The sequence below is a fragment of the Punica granatum genome, chromosome 1 (assembly GCF_007655135.1).
Source record: "Punica granatum isolate Tunisia-2019 chromosome 1, ASM765513v2, whole genome shotgun sequence".
Taxonomy (NCBI): Eukaryota; Viridiplantae; Streptophyta; class Magnoliopsida; order Myrtales; family Lythraceae; genus Punica; species Punica granatum.
Window position 1 is genome coordinate 5355606 of NC_045127.1, and position 16526 is coordinate 5372131.

Consider the following 16526-nt stretch of genomic DNA (forward strand, 5'->3'; position numbering starts at 1 on the left):
AAGTAACGCATTTTCGCGGTTGGAAACGATACCATGACTCTAGAAAATAGAAATATAAAAAAGTACAGATAAGTCTAATAAGTGAAAATCGAACTTCAAAACTCCTAATTCTTAAATAAGGATATGTTTCACTGTACTACTCTTTAATTTCTGCCCCAAAGTAACATATTTATACGAGAAAGGAATTTATTACAACGATACTCGTTTTCGATCTGAAATCGCTATGACTAAAATTTAAACCTATTAATACTATTTTCAGTGTATATTTATTTAATCTTCGTCTCTCGGCAATTAACTTTTCTAACACATAAAACCTTCATCCTTGTTTCCTAAATTTAGTTCACAAGGCACATGCGTACGTCTGTTTGTGATCAATGAGTAGATTGAAAGACAACTTTAAAGAACCAATCTTAAAGCCTCAGCCTTCGGAGGGAAATGCTTACTTATTCACTCTTATATAAATAATCATTCCAACGACTTTACTTGAAAGCAACCCGCCAAGCCAAAGCTATATAAAGAGCTCCTATTCCCAACTTCTTCTTCCATCACAAACCTTCTCCTTCTCTTGCAATCTCCATTAAAAATCCCTAGCTCTAACCGAAAAATGGCTTCCTTTCGGTCGTCGTGGTCCACCGCATTGCTTTTCCTCCTGTCCCTGGTCACGGTGTCCGTCCTCGCAGTCTCGGCAGTGGACCGTGACTTCTCCATTGTAGGCTACGCCCCCGAGGACTTGAAGTCGATAGACAGGCTGATCGAGCTGTTCGAGTCGTGGATGGCCAAGCACGGGAAGAGCTACGAGAGCTTTGAGGAGAAGCTGCACCGGTTCGAGGTGTTCAAGGAGAACCTGAAGCACATCGATGAGACCAACAAGAAGATCACCAACTACTGGCTCAGCCTCAATGAGTTTGCCGACCTGACCCACGAGGAGTTCAAGAAGATGTACTTGGGGCTGAAAAAGGTCGACTTGTCTGAGAGGAGGCAGTCCTCCGAGGAAGAGTTCACTTACAGGGGCTTCGTGGACTTGCCCAAGTCCGTCGACTGGAGGAAGAAGGGAGCCGTTACTCCCGTCAAGAACCAGGGCTCTTGCGGTAAGTTTCTCGCAGCAATGTGTACCAGCATCACTAGTCGTGCCAAATTGATGTCTTCTGCAATTTTCAGTAATGTGTGTTGCACGTATGATTTGTTACGTTATAGGGAGTTGCTGGGCATTTTCGACGGTGGCAGCGGTTGAGGGCATAAACCAGATAGTCACCGGGAACCTGACCTCGCTGTCTGAGCAAGAGCTGATCGACTGTGACACAACGTACAACAACGGCTGCAACGGAGGCCTCATGGATTATGCGTTTGCTTACATTATCAAAAACAATGGACTCCACAAGGAGGAGGACTACCCCTACATCATGGAAGAGGGCACTTGTGGCATGACCAAGGTACATATATATGAGGTTGGTATAACCATTTGTTATGATATATATCGCTGATTCGAGGATTAAGAACTTCTTTGTCACGAATCCGATTCATTATTCTGCAGGATGAGGCTGAGGTAGTGACCATCACTGGGTATGGCGATGTCCCGGCAAACAATGAGCAGAGCCTCCTCAAGGCACTGGCCAATCAGCCCCTCAGTGTGGCTATTGAAGCCTCAGGCAGAGATTTCCAGTTTTACAGTGGGGCAAGTGTTTGTTTTTAATTTCAATATTCCCTAAATGAGGGAAAATTTTATCGTAATCAATTATGTCCGTTACATTATGACAAGTATTAAGATTGTGGAACTATTGACCGGTTGCAGGGAGTGTTTGATGGGCACTGTGGAAACGAGCTGGATCACGGGGTAGCTGCCGTCGGATACGGATCGACCAAAGGCATGGACTATATCATAGTGAAGAACTCGTGGGGATCCAAGTGGGGAGAGAAAGGGTACATCCGAATGAAGAGGAACACCGGAAAGCCCGAAGGTCTCTGCGGGATCAACAAGATGGCTTCTTATCCCACCAAAGCCAAATGATCTTCATACATTCGCATTTCTAGACTTTCCCCAATGTTTCTTGTTGATTCTCTAATAAGTATCGCTGTCACCTAAGTACGGTGTTTCCGCTTCACCTTCGTGAAAGCGGCTACCCGATCATGAATATTTGAAATGAATTTTGATTGTTATACATAATATTTGCATCTCTCTTTCTAAATGAACCATGGTATCAATTGACAAAACAAAGAGGAATTGAGAACTAAAGGCCAAGAGCTGAGCTCAATCTCTCGTGCTCTGCAATACGTCACGCTAATTCCAAGACTATAATTCGCTTACGGTCTGATATGTAGCTTCTGCAGTTTTATGTAACGATATCCACTGGAATATATATGTAGATCGAATTTATGGACAACTTTATTCAACCAAATCATAGAACACAAATAAATTACCAAAATGAATGGATGACTATGAAAGGGAGAGAACATTTCCATTAAATGGCAATTCAATAAGTAATACAAATGAATACACGATAATCTCTATTGAGAATATTACAAGAGTTTACCCTCCCAAAATCTTTCGGGAATTTGATTACACAAATCTCATAACCAAAAAAAAAAAATCCTCATAATTAATATATTAATAAGGAAAGCATATACATCCTATAATGCAGTTTCGGCAAAGATATGCCATACTAAATCAAATAGAAAAGATGTCAATAGCACTTCCACTCTTGATGTGTAGAAACTTTTATCTCAAGTGATACCATGCCATTGATGGGAAATATTATAGGATGAGATCGCAAATTGAGCTTACTCAAAAATTTAATCGAAAATTTTTTAATGATTAATTCTTCAATAGTATAAAAGTACGGCTTATTGTCTCTCCAATTTTAATTTTGATGGCAATAGCCATCAAAGAAAGAATTGGATGAAAGATGCGGTCCTCTTACGGGAGCAATCACCTTTTTACATAATGCATCCACTCCCTTGTAGAGTGAATCCATTATCAATTTCTAAGGTGTTATTGCTCCATAAGTGACTGCGATTTATACAAGCCATCTGAACCTCATGACCTTAACTGCGAAAACAGTTCGGGAATGATTTTCAACCATATCCGTACCAACCAATCAGAGTGGTCAAGGTCACTATAAATCCAAGATCCACCCTTTTCAGACGGCATAGACAGTTCAACCTAGACAGATGGCTTGCTACGATTAACATATCAAAGCAAGATAAGGCATCATGGAGATTAATAATCCTCGCACTAACAGTTTCAGGCTTTTCTCCTAAGACACCCAGAGACCGACAAGACTTCCGATCCGCCAAGGCCGCAGCAGTAGTAACAAAGTATCGGTGGACAACGAGGAGATTACCATCGCAGTGAAGCAGACGCATCCGGCCAGGTGAAGCCACCGAGCGACCACATCAATCAAGACGCAGAAGAAACCGAGAAGAGGAAGCACCCGGTGGAGCTGCCGGGTGAATCTGCCGAGCAAGTCTCCTCTCCATCAGCACTGTGGTCTCCATTTGCATGGCTTCTTCATGATCTTCAATGGAACGAGGGTCTGACAGTAGTAGTTCAGCAGACCCAAGGATTTAACTAGATAAGGAGAGGAAGGCGGCTATGGAATGACTGAGGGTTTAGGTATGCATTTATAGGCAGAGGCGGTGGAGGAGGGAGTTTCTCTTTCGCCGTCGAGTGTGGGGCGACCCGAACTTTGTAGGGCTAGTGCGGGTCGACCGGATCTGACTGGGCCTGCTGATGTCCACTTGTCCTGCTGAGGGCTTACCTGGATCTCTCTTTCGCAAAAGTGCAAGTCAATTATGGCCTAAATAAGGAAAAAAAGGACCAAGTTTTCGGCAGGAAAAGCTTTATTTTAGGGAAATAACCCTTTGTTTTTTGGTAGAAAATGATCCTTTTTTATTTTTTTTCTATATCTATTATATATATATATATATATATAAGAATCAAATCAGCATATGTTATATAGATATTGAAAATATTGTATATGATTCAACATAACATCTTAAAAGATTTATATGAAATATTCCATCGCTATATCTTTAATTATATATTTGATGATATTTGAAGCCTATGAATGTGAGATATTTAATATATCTATATATATATAAAAACATGGTTCAAGAAGTATAGTTCGAGTTCATACTTGAATTATAGTGCGCGGTACACTTGGTTATTCTGAGCATTGGATACTTGCTCAAAGAATAAAAGGACTGAGAATATACTGCAACATAAATACGGTTCGTGGAACACATTACAAATTTACAACACATAGACAAAGTATATGTACATTGTTTGTATAAGGAGCCCTTTGCAACCTAAACACCATAACCTCATGCCCCTATGCTTTCCTGTCACCCTGTGAATGTGTGCACGCACACGGTTTTATACATAAAGTTAACTGCACGTGTATATATATATATATATGTATGTATGTATATTCTCTCGTCCTTACGCATGCTTGTCCCACACGCTGGAGACGCCGAGGCCAAATGCCGTAATTTTGTACTCTGCCTTCATACGTACGTCTCATGGACTAGCTAGAAAGTACATATTAAATTGTGCGTCAGCGTGGGCATCAAAAGATCATATGACCACCAGAATGTTTGTCATTGCTACTCGGATGATTTATTTGAGTCTTAGGCACTGCTAGCTGCAGCGACTTCACTACAATGGTTAGAGCCTGGCCGAGTAGTACTGTTATGACTTCTGGAGCACCTTAGTAGACTCATTTCAGTTGCCTCTTCATCATCGTTCTCGTTTTCCTCGAGTGACCGGCCTTTTGTCTCCGGGGTGAACAAGTAAGTGATCACTGCCCCCACTATGCAGACCCCGCCTAGGATCACCAACGAGACCATCATGCCAATTGCCTTGGGGTAGCCTTCCTCCTTCTTTTTGTGAGAAGCCCAGAGGAACCCTACCGACCCAACCATGGCGCCTAGCTTGCCGGCAGCTCCAGAGAGGCCGTGGCAGGTGGAGCGGAACCGGGCAGGGAAGAGCTCAGCAGGGACAATGAAAGTGGTTGTGTTGGGGCCCAAGTTGGCAAAGAAGAAGGTGAGCCCATACAAGAACATGAAGCCACGATCAGTGTGGTGGTCCCAGTGGCTGTAGTATGGGATGCCGATGGCAAAGTAGACGGCCGCCATGAACAAGAACCCCATCATTTGGATCTTCACCCGACCCACCCGATCAATGAAGAAGACAGCAGCCCAGTAGCCTTCAAAACATTCGGTATATATAGTACGATAATCAGCAATCAAACTGCATATATAATGATGAAACGATTGAAATGATAACCGAATCGTGTCTAGCTAGGTACTAGCTAGCTAGAGAATAAAATTACCCGGGATGGTTGAGTACGCAGCTACAATGGCCTGGAGCTTGGCGACCTCTAAGGCAGCCTCGAAGGCATTGACCTTGAATTTATCGGGGATGAAGCGCTTGTAGATTTTCGACTGGAAGAGGTTGCTGCTGTAGAAGACGATATCAAGCAGGAACCACGTGATGGCGCAGGATAGCAGGTCCTGCCCGTGGCGGCGGAAGAACTGTCTCGACAGGAGGGGGTACGAAGGTGGCGCTAGGGGCGGGATTGGATGATCCTCCGCGATCTGACTTAGCGACACATCTAGCACCTTCTCCATGTCCTTAGCAGCTTGGAGCACGTTCTGTTCCACTAGAGCGGTGTACCTATAATTCGTTTGTTACATATATATGATAAAGCTCAATCGATGTTCCAAGACAACTAGTAAAAGCCACTGTCGAACTGAATCACATGCGTGATCAAGACATACGTACGGCACATGATTACACATGATAATTAGACAAATGCACAGCCTGATACATACATACATACATGTATATATATATATATATATCGATGATCTACTGACAAGTTATGCTTGATTAAAGACTAATTTATATGTTATCGGTTGATAGAATGAGATAATTAATCAATTAGACCCGTATGGTCATGATGTAGATGTTATAGTCATGCGCATTGACAAAATGAGTCAAAGTAAGAGTTGGGGCAATTCGAAGTTAATTTCTAAGGAAGCATTTGGAAGAGCCGTGACTGGATTTAATTAATGAGGAAATGTTTGACACGCACACACCTCTCATTGGGCTTCGCCTGTCAGGATACATACTTCACTGGTCATTTCTAGAAGATTTTGAGGAAAAAAAGGCAGTGCAAATACTTATCAAACGATTATCGTTCTGTCCATACTAGTAGACTTTTCGAGTCAATGATTTCTTTCTTCTTTTACTTTTTTTTTAATTCTTTTTTTTTCGGACTCTTCTAGTTCATGATTTCTTTCTTCTTTTACTTATTTTATTTTATTTTTATTTTGTTACAAATGAGGCTCAGGGTTTAGAACAATAAAGAGAAATCTTAAGAAATTAATAAATGGATACAGATAATTTCATTAGATATCGAACTTATAACTTCTGGGTCAACAGACGAGAGCATGCCCCACTGCACTACGCTCTCTTTTGATCTATTTTATCTCCCATAAAATTGAAGGAAGAAAGAAAGGTTTAATCTATTTTTGAAATTTTCTCCTCATATAAACATCCAAATTAACTTGCATATATCGAGAAAATGATGTATTCCTTTATTAGATTTTTTATTTTCTTACTTATATTAAATTCATAAACCTTTCTTGTAATCGGAGAAAAAATTGAACATATTATGACTAATCCACCTCCTAGTGAGAGTTAAAAGGCATGTCATCTCATGTTCTACCAAGGCATTAACAAAAACAAGTATCTATAACTAACCGATCTGATCTCAAGGAAATTTGATGTGGACGATTATTGACTTTATTATCATCAATCCAAACTCTTTTACAAGGTTTATAATGATAGTCAATTTAATCCGCTGAGATTGTTTAACTTCTCCTCTATTTATCGTTGAGCAAATTATTCGTCTAAAATAATGCTTCAATGAGTCCAGTAATTTCTCAAAGATGAGAATTTGAGTCATCCTTATTTGTTGGTCCGGACATGTCCGGATTATGTAGCGGACCAATGACAAAAAATAGACCCAATATGTAATTATTAAATGGAATTTAGGACGACAAAGTCAAATTGAAAGAAAACTAGGGACAAGACCGAAATTAAAGACAAGGACCAAAGGGCTCACCTTGCAGTCTCCGGCATCATCATGCGCCAGTAGCACGTGAGGGCCGCCGGAATCGCCCCCAGCATCAATATGACCCGCCAAGCGATGTCCGCCGACTGCGGAGTCGGGTCTGCGGCATCCGCACCCGACGCCCTATCAAAAGCTTTGCACACTATCATTGTCACGACCGAGCTCGCCAGGATCCCGAAACCTTGCATTGAGAACACGGCCGCTATGAAGGCGCCGCGTGTCATCTTGTTCGCAAACTCCGACATGATTGTGGCTGAGAGCGGGTAGTCCCCGCCGATCCCGAGGCCGAGCAGGAATCGGAAGAACCCGAGGCTGCCGAGGACGCAGACACGTGACCTGCAGACTGAGAACCCGCATCCAAGCGAGCTCAGCGACATGAGCATCAGGGAGAGGCCGTACACGCGCCGCCTCCCGATCCGGTCACCGAGATAGCCGAACACGACCTGGCCGATGGCTGTGCCCAGAAGCGCCACTGCCACCTGTAGATCACGAAATCGATCACTGCCTACCAGACATGAATAATAAGTACGTAGTCAAAAGCGCTCGTCATGCAATAATAAGCCATTCCATGAAACCCGGCGGTGCATCATAATTCCCAGGAAACCTTTTACTGACTGCTAGCTGTTCGCAATCGAGGGCAAAACTGGCAATTCAATGAGAAAATGTCCGACTCCCCGAACCAATCTGTTCATGTCGAAAAGGCCGGGTTGATTCCCATCTTGCCCTTAGTCATTTGCGCAGTAGTCTCCTGGACCAGCTAGAGAAGCTCGAATCATATACTAATATTCCGAGAAAGGCTCGGCAGGACTACACAAATACCGATAGCAAGACTTCGAACAGCAAACCCAAATGCACAAATAATATCCGGAACTCCAGATACACTGCAACTGCAAGACTTGTACGTACTAACCATGGCGGAGATGACGGCTGGGGGAATCTCAAACTTGTCGGGCTGGTCCTCGTAGTGGATGCGGCCGATGAGGATCATGATCGGGGGAATGCAGAAGAGGTCGTACGCGTCGGTGAAGAGCCCCATTCCTGCGATGATGATGGCCTTGAAGTGGTAGTACTGTGTCCTCGCCGAGTCGAGAGCAGAAAGGACTTTTAGCGGCGGCATCGTCGGAGAAGAGCCACGTCGACCGACGGCTAGCTGTTACAACAGTTAATTGAATTGACGATACTAGCTCAATGGGCAAGGAAGATTAAAAAGCCGTGGGAAGAAGACAGTGAACCGGAATGATCGAAGAAGAAGGGGAAGAGGAAGGTTGCCGTTGACCGTGATGTGACTGAACCGTTAGATTAATGAGGGGGGACAATGCTGAGGTTAGAAAAGTCCGCCGATTCCACGAAATATGCGAATATGTGCTGAGGATGAAGGGGACATATATAGATTTAAGTAGTCACCTAATTTTTTGTTTAATTTCCTTGAGATTTCCACTATCTTTGTCATTGTGATGTTACTATTGGTAGGTGATTCTTCGATCATCAAGTTTAAGTGGACCAACATGAGACCCATAATTTTTACGACTCTCGATACTGAATCTGGCATAGTATGAGTTAACGAGTAGATAAGTTCATATGGAAAGAAAATCTTGAGCTTAGTAGCGAGGAGCGGCGATTGGATCCGGATAGATGAACCTCCTTGTCGACCCAACAGGCTCGAGATCCTTTACAGTTGATTGAAACCTTAACGCGGTCTAACTGGATTACCCGCCACGGGGCATCTCCTTGTTATTTGTCTAAGGATTAAGCGGCGTTTTGTGTTGAATAACCTTGAGAAATTACAAACGAAAGGGATGGAAGCGACGTTAGAGTCAGTTCATGCTTGTGGAAAATACTGATTATTGTCCGAATGGGGACGACTCCCGTCGCAGAAACCTCCAAGGAAATTGCGGAGACAGTGAAGGTGTCTGAAGGCAACAGCGTAAAACAGAGACTTAAACCCTAAGACAAGTTTTCGTTTGATTAGAAAGCCGAACCGGAAAAGTTTTCTGCAGACAGAAGCACACTGAGGCCGTACCTCCACAGGTAAATGGAACATGCCTGATGGAATCGATATAAAGCATCAAACCGATAATTAATAAGCAATGGATCAACATCGCGTGCGTGTTACATTCATTTCTTGTTTTCAATCACAGAATACGCTTGAGAGTGCCCATGTACATTTTTCCCTAAGGTTCCATCCTAAGAGGATCCCCAAAGAAAAGAAACATCTGAACACTGCTTGTACATCTTTTTCTGAGCCTCAAGCAGAGCAGCAGAGTAGATTTCACTCCAAAAAGAAAAGAATGACTTCTCTATCACACAGCCTGCGCAGGAGCCTCAGATGGTGTGCCCCCTGGAGTGCCAGGTTTTTTTGATTTCATGATCACTACTTCGAGGACGCCGTCTCGACGGGCGATAGGTGTGAAAAGCCGGGCATCTACAGGCCCGGGGAGGTTAAAGGAAACTACGAATGGTCCAGGCGAGCTGAGCTGAGGGGTTATGAACTTGAAATTGTCTGGAGGGCAGTCTTTCATAGCCGCTACGCCCGCCATATCCACTTGTATCTGGACCCTCCCACTATGATTAACCTCACATTTTAGCCCATCTGCAACAAGACATATCCGATAAGGAAATTCTGCCTAGAAAGCTAGATGAAGAGCAGCGACAAAGGAATGCTTCCTAAAGGAGGGAAGAGACGATGGAAATGACATTTTTCCCTCCCGCCTCGACCAAAAGTGTCTTCTACGACTCCAAATTGGGGGAATCAGAGGGGAAATGAGATTCCAAATATTTTTTTTGCTGAATAATATGGTGGACTGCAGTGATGGCAACATTATTGCACCCCGCTATGCAATGTTTGGGCTCTCGTGTTCAACCACGAACATATCAAACGAATTGGTCAAAGAGCCCACTCTAGCATATGTCCCCGGGGGATTCGAACTCGAGACATGAGAATCCAAACCACATGAGAGTGAGTTTGGAACCACTAGGCCATCAGCCCTGATGGTAATGAGATTCCAATGATAAATAAAGAAATTGGTGGACAACCTTAACAAAACCAAATAGGTCGACAAGAAAAGGGAGGACAGGGGAGAGAATGGATGACATCTTCAATAATTACAATCTGCTGGATGCCTCAACTGCCGGGCGGCTGTGTTCGCAATCAGCAGATCTACGTTATCTTTACGACTGCTATTCATGTGAGTAACAACTTATGGCAGAGTGAGTTAATGGATAAGACATACTTGGATCCTTCAGAATACCGGGCAGTGCTATCCGGAATATATATGCATTGTCGCTCACTCCTATATCAAGAAGACCGACAGATGGACCAATATTCCCTTCCTTTACTGTTCCAGTAAGATAGACAGCAGGCATCACGTCAATATAGCCAGCAGGTGCTTGTGCAGACATGTTCTCTACTTCAACCTGCCATTCACAATATGATCAGACAATAGTGTGAAGTCCCTTCCTTCATGTGAGAGTCTAGAGTATTCTCCTTATACCGAATCATTGATTAGAATCATTGATAAGTAAAATAACATCTTAATGTAAGCACATCGGAGATAGAACCTTCAAGAAGAAATTCAGCAGTATGTATCACAATGTTTTCATCAGTTGCAACCAGATTCACTCTTCTCTCACAGGAATTTTCTGAAACAAAGATCTTCATAAATTATGAATGAATTCCACATACTATACTAAGTAGATGGAAATGGATTATACATAATTTACCCGGTTTGAAGTATGAAAAGCATGTACAGAATAGCCCAAAAGTAGTGGAGCATAGGCATATTAACTGTAAAAAGAAAGCCGCCCGAATACAGGAAAAGGAAAAGGTAAATAGCACTTTTGATAATAAGATGAGCTAAATCACAATCCAGTGAACTTGAGTAATCTCATTAACTAAGAGTATATACAGGTTTATGAGTATTTCGCTGAGGTACTATGCTACCAACCTATTCACATAAAATGAAAGAAAAACCAGACATGAATAGACGCAAAGACCAAGCAGAAACACAATTTTTTTTAAGGATGATAATCTAAAATTTTATTTCTGAACAAGACCATTTCAGGCTTTGCCAAATTTTTCATACATTACAGTCAGTAGTAGCCTGTACCAGAAAAGAAAAGGAAAAGGCAACGGGCCATAACAGTGATGGTAGAAAATTTGATTGAACAACTTCTCCTGAAAAATGGCATTCAAATAATCAACAGTTGACAATAAGCAAAGCATCGCGATTATGGAGTGCCCTCAAGTTCGTGATACTCTTCGTGCCAACTCATTGCATAACTACCTGGATGTCTTACCAACATGTTGTATGACAAGGTAGCAACCAAAAGACTCCTTTCTGTATCTGCCGCCGAAGATGTTAATACTAACACTAGCTTCTGTGAAAATGTGCTATGGCGTTTGATTGCTAATGCATTGCATTAATTTAGAAACCCGATTCCCCAAAGCTAGGATAAAATGTGATACCGTTATACCAAATACTCATACTGTGGGTCGAACTGACTTCTCTCTTCTCATTGGATGCAATTCTTTAATCCCTCAACTACAGCAAAGAGCCATAAAAATCCCACCTTTCCCACAAATTCGATCAACAACTACACAACCACCACACAAAACCAATCACAGATCCCTGTCGGGTTATTCGTCTAGGTTTTCTCTTAGCCTCGTCCTCTACTTAGGGAGAACGCTTGCTTCCCACATTGAGGCATAGAGAGACAAAAGCGCTGAAGAAAAAAGAGAAAGAGCTTACTGTGATGACTCCAACCTCCCGAAGCCAGCTGAACTGCCGCGGCGGAGGGCACCGTAAAGGGGTCGGAGAGGAGGGGGAGAGTGTCGAGGAAGCTCCGAAAGAAACAGTAACAATCCGCACGCAGAGAGAGAGAGAGAGATGAAAGTCCGAGGACTCCCTTTTTTCAGTTGATTGAATATTTACTCCCTAAAAACTGGATCTGTCCTGAAGGTACCCAAAAGTTTTAATTTATATCAATTACACCCTCAAAATCTTGATTATGTTTGATTCCCCGTAGGCATCGGAAAATGGAGACGTAATTAAGTCCGTTCGTCAGTCAGTCCCATTTTGGCCTCGGCTTGCCTCTAGTCAGATCGAAAGGCTTCAATTTGGGTTGTGGTTGGGGTTTTTCGACATTTAATCATGACTTCTCTTAGAAGTAGATAAGATGAAAAATGATGCATTCCAAGCAGTTAGGCTCACAATGGACCGCAGTTAGGTAAGCAATTAATTTGACGAAATAGTTTACTATCAAGTCCGTAAAAAAGTCGTCATAGCAGTCATAATTATGAATTTAAAAGAAAAGCATATTATTTTCACCTTTACAATATATAAATTATATAATTCATCAAAAAGATATAGAAATTATAGCCCTTTTGATTTTACAATTATTTTTAATTCTACTCAACTCTACTTCACTTAACTGTACTTATTTTAAATTTACTAATATAATTATTACTTTTTTTTTCTTTTTCTTCAATTTTTTAATCATTCGATTCAATTTTTAATATTAAATTCTCTCAACTATTCATTACATTTTTCACAATTCAACAACACAATTATTATTTTCTTTCAACTATTCATTACTTTTTCATAATTTTTCTCATAATTCAACAACACAATCATTACAAACCAATTAAAATCAAAACTCAATTCTACTGAACTCTAAAACTAAACACAATATAAATGATTCCTATTTAAACATCTATAGATGGTACGAAATCTTCGATAACTGTGATTGACCTATGTCTTCAACAAACAATGTGACCACCTCAAAATTTTCAATTTTGCCCCTTATCGTGTACTTGATAATGAAGTGAAAAAACTTGAATGTCCAATCTGAAATATCTATTATTAAGCGGACCGAAAAAAAAATATGAAATTGTTAAAACCAAATAGGACCGAAACCGAGAGCTTTGACTTTTTGTGTTCCCACTTTCAGTCACTGGACTGCTCCTTCAGCTGGAATTCAATCAAACAAAAAGACATAGGGAGCCTGAGGAGATGCATTTGAGCGAGAACGAGGGAATAGAGGGCGGCACCTTCGTGGTGACCGGCGGGCTGGGGTTCGTCGGCGCCGCCCTCTGCAAGGAGCTGGTCCGCCGAGGTGCCCGTGAGGTCCGCTCCCTCGATTTGCGTTCCACCTCTCCCTGGTCCCATGATCTCCTCAGCATCGGCGTTCGATTCTTCCAAGGTTTGCAATTTCCGCCGTTTCCAGATTCTGGATTTCTGAATCCTTATATATGATTGGCAGTTCCATCGATCAATTAATTCCCCTTTTAGCTTTATAACGTGGAGCCAGATTGGTTTAGTTCAAATCCTGCCATTAGAATCAGTATTCCTTAAGATAAAGTTTATATTTTTGGTCTTTCCTCGTATCAGGATTCATTATTTTGGTTCGGTTTCAGTGCTCCGTTTTAGTTTTTACGGGTTTGCATTTTTGTCTTTTGAGCAGTTTAAGCCCATGTTGAACTAAATATAGCTAAAGAGTTTCAAAGATTAGCATGCAAGAGATATCAAAGCCACTAACATTGTGAGATCTCTTATTAGTAGATTTGAGCTTGAGCTGAGTTCTCATGTCGGGTTAGTATGGATTTACGGGGCTTCCTACTTTTTCTGTATTCTGTAAGGCGTTGAGTCTCGCCAGTCGGCACAAAGTCTTTCCTGATATACTATTGCATCCAGTATTTTCTTGATTGATCTTGGAAGCTTGGCTTTTATGGCTTCCCTTTCGCCGACGCAAATGTTCACACTGCAGGGGATATCTCCCGCAGGGCTGATGTGGAGAAAGCACTGCGTGGAGCAGACTGTGTCTTCCACCTGGCGTCATATGGCATGTCAGGGAAGGAGATGTTGCAGTTTGGGCGCGTCGATGAGGTGAACATAAATGGGACCTGCCATGTCTTGGAAGCCTGTCTTGAGATTGGGGTGGGGAGGCTCATATATGTGAGCACGTATAATGTCGTGTTTGGAGGAAAAGAGATTGTGAATGGGAACGAAAGTTTGCCCTATTTTCCTATTGATGATCATGTTGACCCATATGGCCATAGCAAGTCAATCGCGGAACAGTTGGTTTTGAAGAGTAATGGCCGTCCTCTCAAGTAAGTCACCCAGCTGCAGATGGACTCTCTCTCTCTCTCTCTCACACACACACACACACACCATGCATCTAGTTGAATTTGTACTTCAGAAAATGATCCTCCTGGACTTCCAATTGCGGTGTAAGAGAGAGGACCGCGAAAGGGATGCTCTCCAAATGACTGCAGCTGATGACATTAAACACGACTTCTGATGCATAAAGCAGATGCCGCTATTGGACTCTCTTCTTCATTTTCTTGAGACTATTATCTATTAAGTCAGTAGAAAATTCTGATTTTATCCCCCGCTAGTCTGTCAAGAGTTGTGGACAGGCACAGCCTGACATCTCAGGTATAAATTTCTTGCCTCCTCATATAACAAGCTATGGGCCGCTCACATTGTCTTTGCAATGGGCATGCTCATATGAATCCACAATGCACCTGTTGTGGCTCCAATAGGAGCCCATGACCAACCAAATATGGGGAAAGGAAATTAACTATTTCTAAGTAGTGTCCATGTATTCATGTGCAAAATCTGTCTGAGCTTTTCTGTTATATATCCTCAGGAAGAATGGCAAACGTCTTTACACTTGTGCAGTGCGTCCCGCTGCTATATATGGTCCTGGCGAAGAGCGCCATTTGCCAAGGATAGTATCACTGGCGAAGTTGGGTCTCCTGCCTTTTAAAGTTGGTGAACCACGTGTGAAAACAGACTGGATCTATATTGATAACCTCATTCTTGCAATTATACTAGCTAGTATGGGACTTTTGGATGATATTCCTGGGCATGAAGGACACCCTGTAGCCGCTGGGCAGCCTTACTTTGTATCAGATGGTAATAAACTGATGAGTTCTCTGAAAAGTTATGATCCTTTCATACATGTAAGAGCGAATATTGGGTTTGTATTAGCTGTTCCTGTGAGACTTAAGGCCACATTAAATGAGAAACTAAAGCTATATCTGGTTCCGAAGAACTTCTCTATTTTGAAATGTAATCTGGCACTTAATGTCTTATCTTTTTGTCTTCTTAGGGAGAAGCGTCTCTTATACTTTGTCTTTGTTATCTGCATCTCCAGGCTTGCCAGTCAATTCTTTTGAATTTCTACAGCCTCTTCTTAGAAGTCTAGACTATGACATGCCCAAATCTTCACTATCAGTCCAGCGTGCTCTTTTTCTCGCGAGAGTTTTTTGGGCACTCTACACAATGTTGTATCCGTGGCTGAACAGGAAATGGCTCCCTCATCCGTTTATCCTACCGGCTGAAGTGTACAAGGTTCATCTTTTTCATATTGATTTCTCATGTTCGTCACAGCACCCACATAAGAAAAGATAGGCTATATTAGTATTAAGTAGTAACTCCCATTTATTGTCTTTTTCCATCATTTGCCGCCCCTTAGAAGCTTCTCTGAGAATTTCTAGAATCTGTAAGGAGATTAGAAGTTCCATAAGAAGTATCTCGGAACTTCGAGAATTTTGGCTAACTCAATCTTCGTTTCTTTTGGCTCTAATGATATGCATATATTGTCGTTTTTGTACATAACAATTGCTTATCAACAGGTTGGAGTGACCCATTACTTCTCTTTCCTTAAGGCTAAGGAGGAGCTTGGGTATGTCCCCATGGTGACTCCTCGGGAGGGAATGGCTGCGACGATCTCATACTGGCAGGATAGGCAGAGGAAGTCCCTCGACGGGCCCACCATATATGCATGGTTATTTTGTGTGATCGGGATGCTGGCCATCATGACTGCTGCCTTCCTTCCCGGGATCGGACCCATAGGATTCCTCAAAAGTCTCTCTCTCTTCCTTTTCAGGTCCATGTGGATGACAAGGTTCGTGTGTATTCTCGCTGTGGCAGCTCATCTTGGTGAGGGCATATATGCCTGGAAGCTTGCTAGGAGAGTGGACCCAGCCAACTCAAAAGGGTGGTTCTGGCAAACTATTGTTCTCGGAATCTTCTCTTTGCGGCTTCTGTTGAAGAGAGCTAAGAAGTGAGTTTTGGATGCCATGGTTTTAGTTCACGATGGTAAGTCGGTGTTGGGCATTTAGCTGAGGGAAAGGAATTGATGTAATGTAATTGTAAGATCTGATAAGAGGCTCCACAACTCAGGAGAGCAAATGGGTTTATCTCTTGGCTCTTTAGGTCTTTTCATAATTATGTATCTATCGAATAAATCTGTCCCCTCCTGTAACTGTGGTTTAATTGGACGGAATACTATGTGATGTGGGTTATCAGGATTCGGCCGGTGAGTTGGTTGTAGGAGAGATCCAAATGTTGCCTCCTGATTTTGGCAGTTCTCCCAGTA

At 42.3% G+C, this 16526-nt stretch overlaps 4 protein-coding genes across 10 annotated transcripts; 2 read left to right on the top strand and 2 right to left on the bottom strand.

Annotated features, from left to right (window-relative positions):
- Nucleotides 1–538: 538 nt before the first annotated feature.
- On the top strand, nt 539–2169 carry LOC116192465 (cysteine protease XCP2). Of its 2 annotated transcripts, none has more exons than XM_031521018.1 (4): nt 539–1088; nt 1195–1445; nt 1532–1672; nt 1790–2169. In XM_031521018.1, the coding sequence occupies exons 1-4, from the start codon at nt 605–607 to the stop codon at nt 2003–2005; spliced, it is 1092 nt and encodes a 363-aa protein (XP_031376878.1). In that variant the 5' UTR covers nt 539–604; the 3' UTR covers nt 2006–2169. The 2 variants fall into 2 exon arrangements, with proteins under 2 accessions (XP_031376878.1, XP_031376879.1); XM_031521019.1 differs by having other exon boundaries at nt 1195–1430.
- A 1987-nt stretch (nt 2170–4156) lies between these two features.
- On the bottom strand, nt 4157–8484 carry LOC116192099 (probable inorganic phosphate transporter 1-9). 4 transcript variants are annotated; one of them, XM_031520562.1, is made up of 5 exons: nt 8372–8484; nt 8050–8289; nt 7131–7618; nt 5331–5674; nt 4157–5204 (listed from the first exon to the last, which is right to left on the bottom strand). In XM_031520562.1, exons 2-5 carry the CDS (start codon nt 8254–8256, stop codon nt 4627–4629), a joined length of 1617 nt encoding a protein of 538 aa, XP_031376422.1. In that variant the 5' UTR covers nt 8257–8289; nt 8372–8484; the 3' UTR covers nt 4157–4626. The 4 variants fall into 4 exon arrangements, with proteins under 4 accessions (XP_031376422.1, XP_031376406.1, XP_031376415.1 ...); XM_031520546.1 differs by lacking the exon at nt 8372–8484 and adding an exon at nt 7744–7896 and having other exon boundaries at nt 8050–8180; XM_031520555.1 differs by lacking the exon at nt 8372–8484 and adding an exon at nt 7744–7887 and having other exon boundaries at nt 8050–8175.
- Nucleotides 8485–9191: 707 nt separating this feature from the next.
- LOC116211653 (increased DNA methylation 3-like) lies at nt 9192–12064 on the bottom strand. The gene is made up of 3 exons (XM_031546157.1): nt 11888–12064; nt 10370–10553; nt 9192–9729 (listed from the first exon to the last, which is right to left on the bottom strand). The coding sequence occupies exons 2-3, from the start codon at nt 10536–10538 to the stop codon at nt 9440–9442; spliced, it is 459 nt and encodes a 152-aa protein (XP_031402017.1). The 5' UTR covers nt 10539–10553; nt 11888–12064; the 3' UTR covers nt 9192–9439.
- A 1015-nt stretch (nt 12065–13079) lies between these two features.
- Nucleotides 13080–16480, top strand: LOC116201616 (short-chain dehydrogenase/reductase family 42E member 1). Of its 3 annotated transcripts, XM_031532910.1 has the most exons (6): nt 13080–13340; nt 13905–14247; nt 14790–15058; nt 15300–15496; nt 15781–15932; nt 16035–16480. In XM_031532910.1, the coding sequence occupies exons 1-6, from the start codon at nt 13151–13153 to the stop codon at nt 16213–16215; spliced, it is 1332 nt and encodes a 443-aa protein (XP_031388770.1). In that variant the 5' UTR covers nt 13080–13150; the 3' UTR covers nt 16216–16480. The 3 variants fall into 3 exon arrangements, with proteins under 3 accessions (XP_031388770.1, XP_031388760.1, XP_031388779.1); XM_031532900.1 differs by having other exon boundaries at nt 13081–13340; nt 15781–16480; XM_031532919.1 differs by having other exon boundaries at nt 13181–13340; nt 13921–14247; nt 15781–16480.
- The last annotated feature ends 46 nt before the right edge of the window (nt 16481–16526 follow it).

Coding starts and splice junctions, on each gene's coding strand:
- LOC116192465 (XM_031521018.1), top strand. CDS start 605: ATGGCTTCCTTTCGGTCGTCGTGGTCCACCGCATTGCTTTTCCTCCTG. Junction 1,089..1,194: donor CAAGAACCAGGGCTCTTGCG/GTAAGTTTCTCG, acceptor GTTACGTTATAG/GGAGTTGCTGGGCATTTTCG. Junction 1,446..1,531: donor CCAAGGTACATATATATGAG/GTTGGTATAACC, acceptor ATTATTCTGCAG/GATGAGGCTGAGGTAGTGAC.
- LOC116192099 (XM_031520562.1), bottom strand. CDS start 8,256: ATGCCGCCGCTAAAAGTCCTTTCTGCTCTCGACTCGGCGAGGACACAG. Junction 5,675..7,130: donor ATGATGCCGGAGACTGCAAG/GTGAGCCCTTTG, acceptor AACGAATTATAG/GTACACCGCTCTAGTGGAAC. Junction 5,205..5,330: donor TGCGTACTCAACCATCCCGG/GTAATTTTATTC, acceptor AATGTTTTGAAG/GCTACTGGGCTGCTGTCTTC.
- LOC116211653 (XM_031546157.1), bottom strand. CDS start 10,538: ATGTCTGCACAAGCACCTGCTGGCTATATTGACGTGATGCCTGCTGTC. Junction 9,730..10,369: donor CGGTATTCTGAAGGATCCAA/GTATGTCTTATC, acceptor GTCTTGTTGCAG/ATGGGCTAAAATGTGAGGTT.
- LOC116201616 (XM_031532900.1), top strand. CDS start 13,151: ATGCATTTGAGCGAGAACGAGGGAATAGAGGGCGGCACCTTCGTGGTG. Junction 14,248..14,789: donor AGTAATGGCCGTCCTCTCAA/GTAAGTCACCCA, acceptor ATATATCCTCAG/GAAGAATGGCAAACGTCTTT. Junction 15,497..15,780: donor TACCGGCTGAAGTGTACAAG/GTTCATCTTTTT, acceptor GCTTATCAACAG/GTTGGAGTGACCCATTACTT.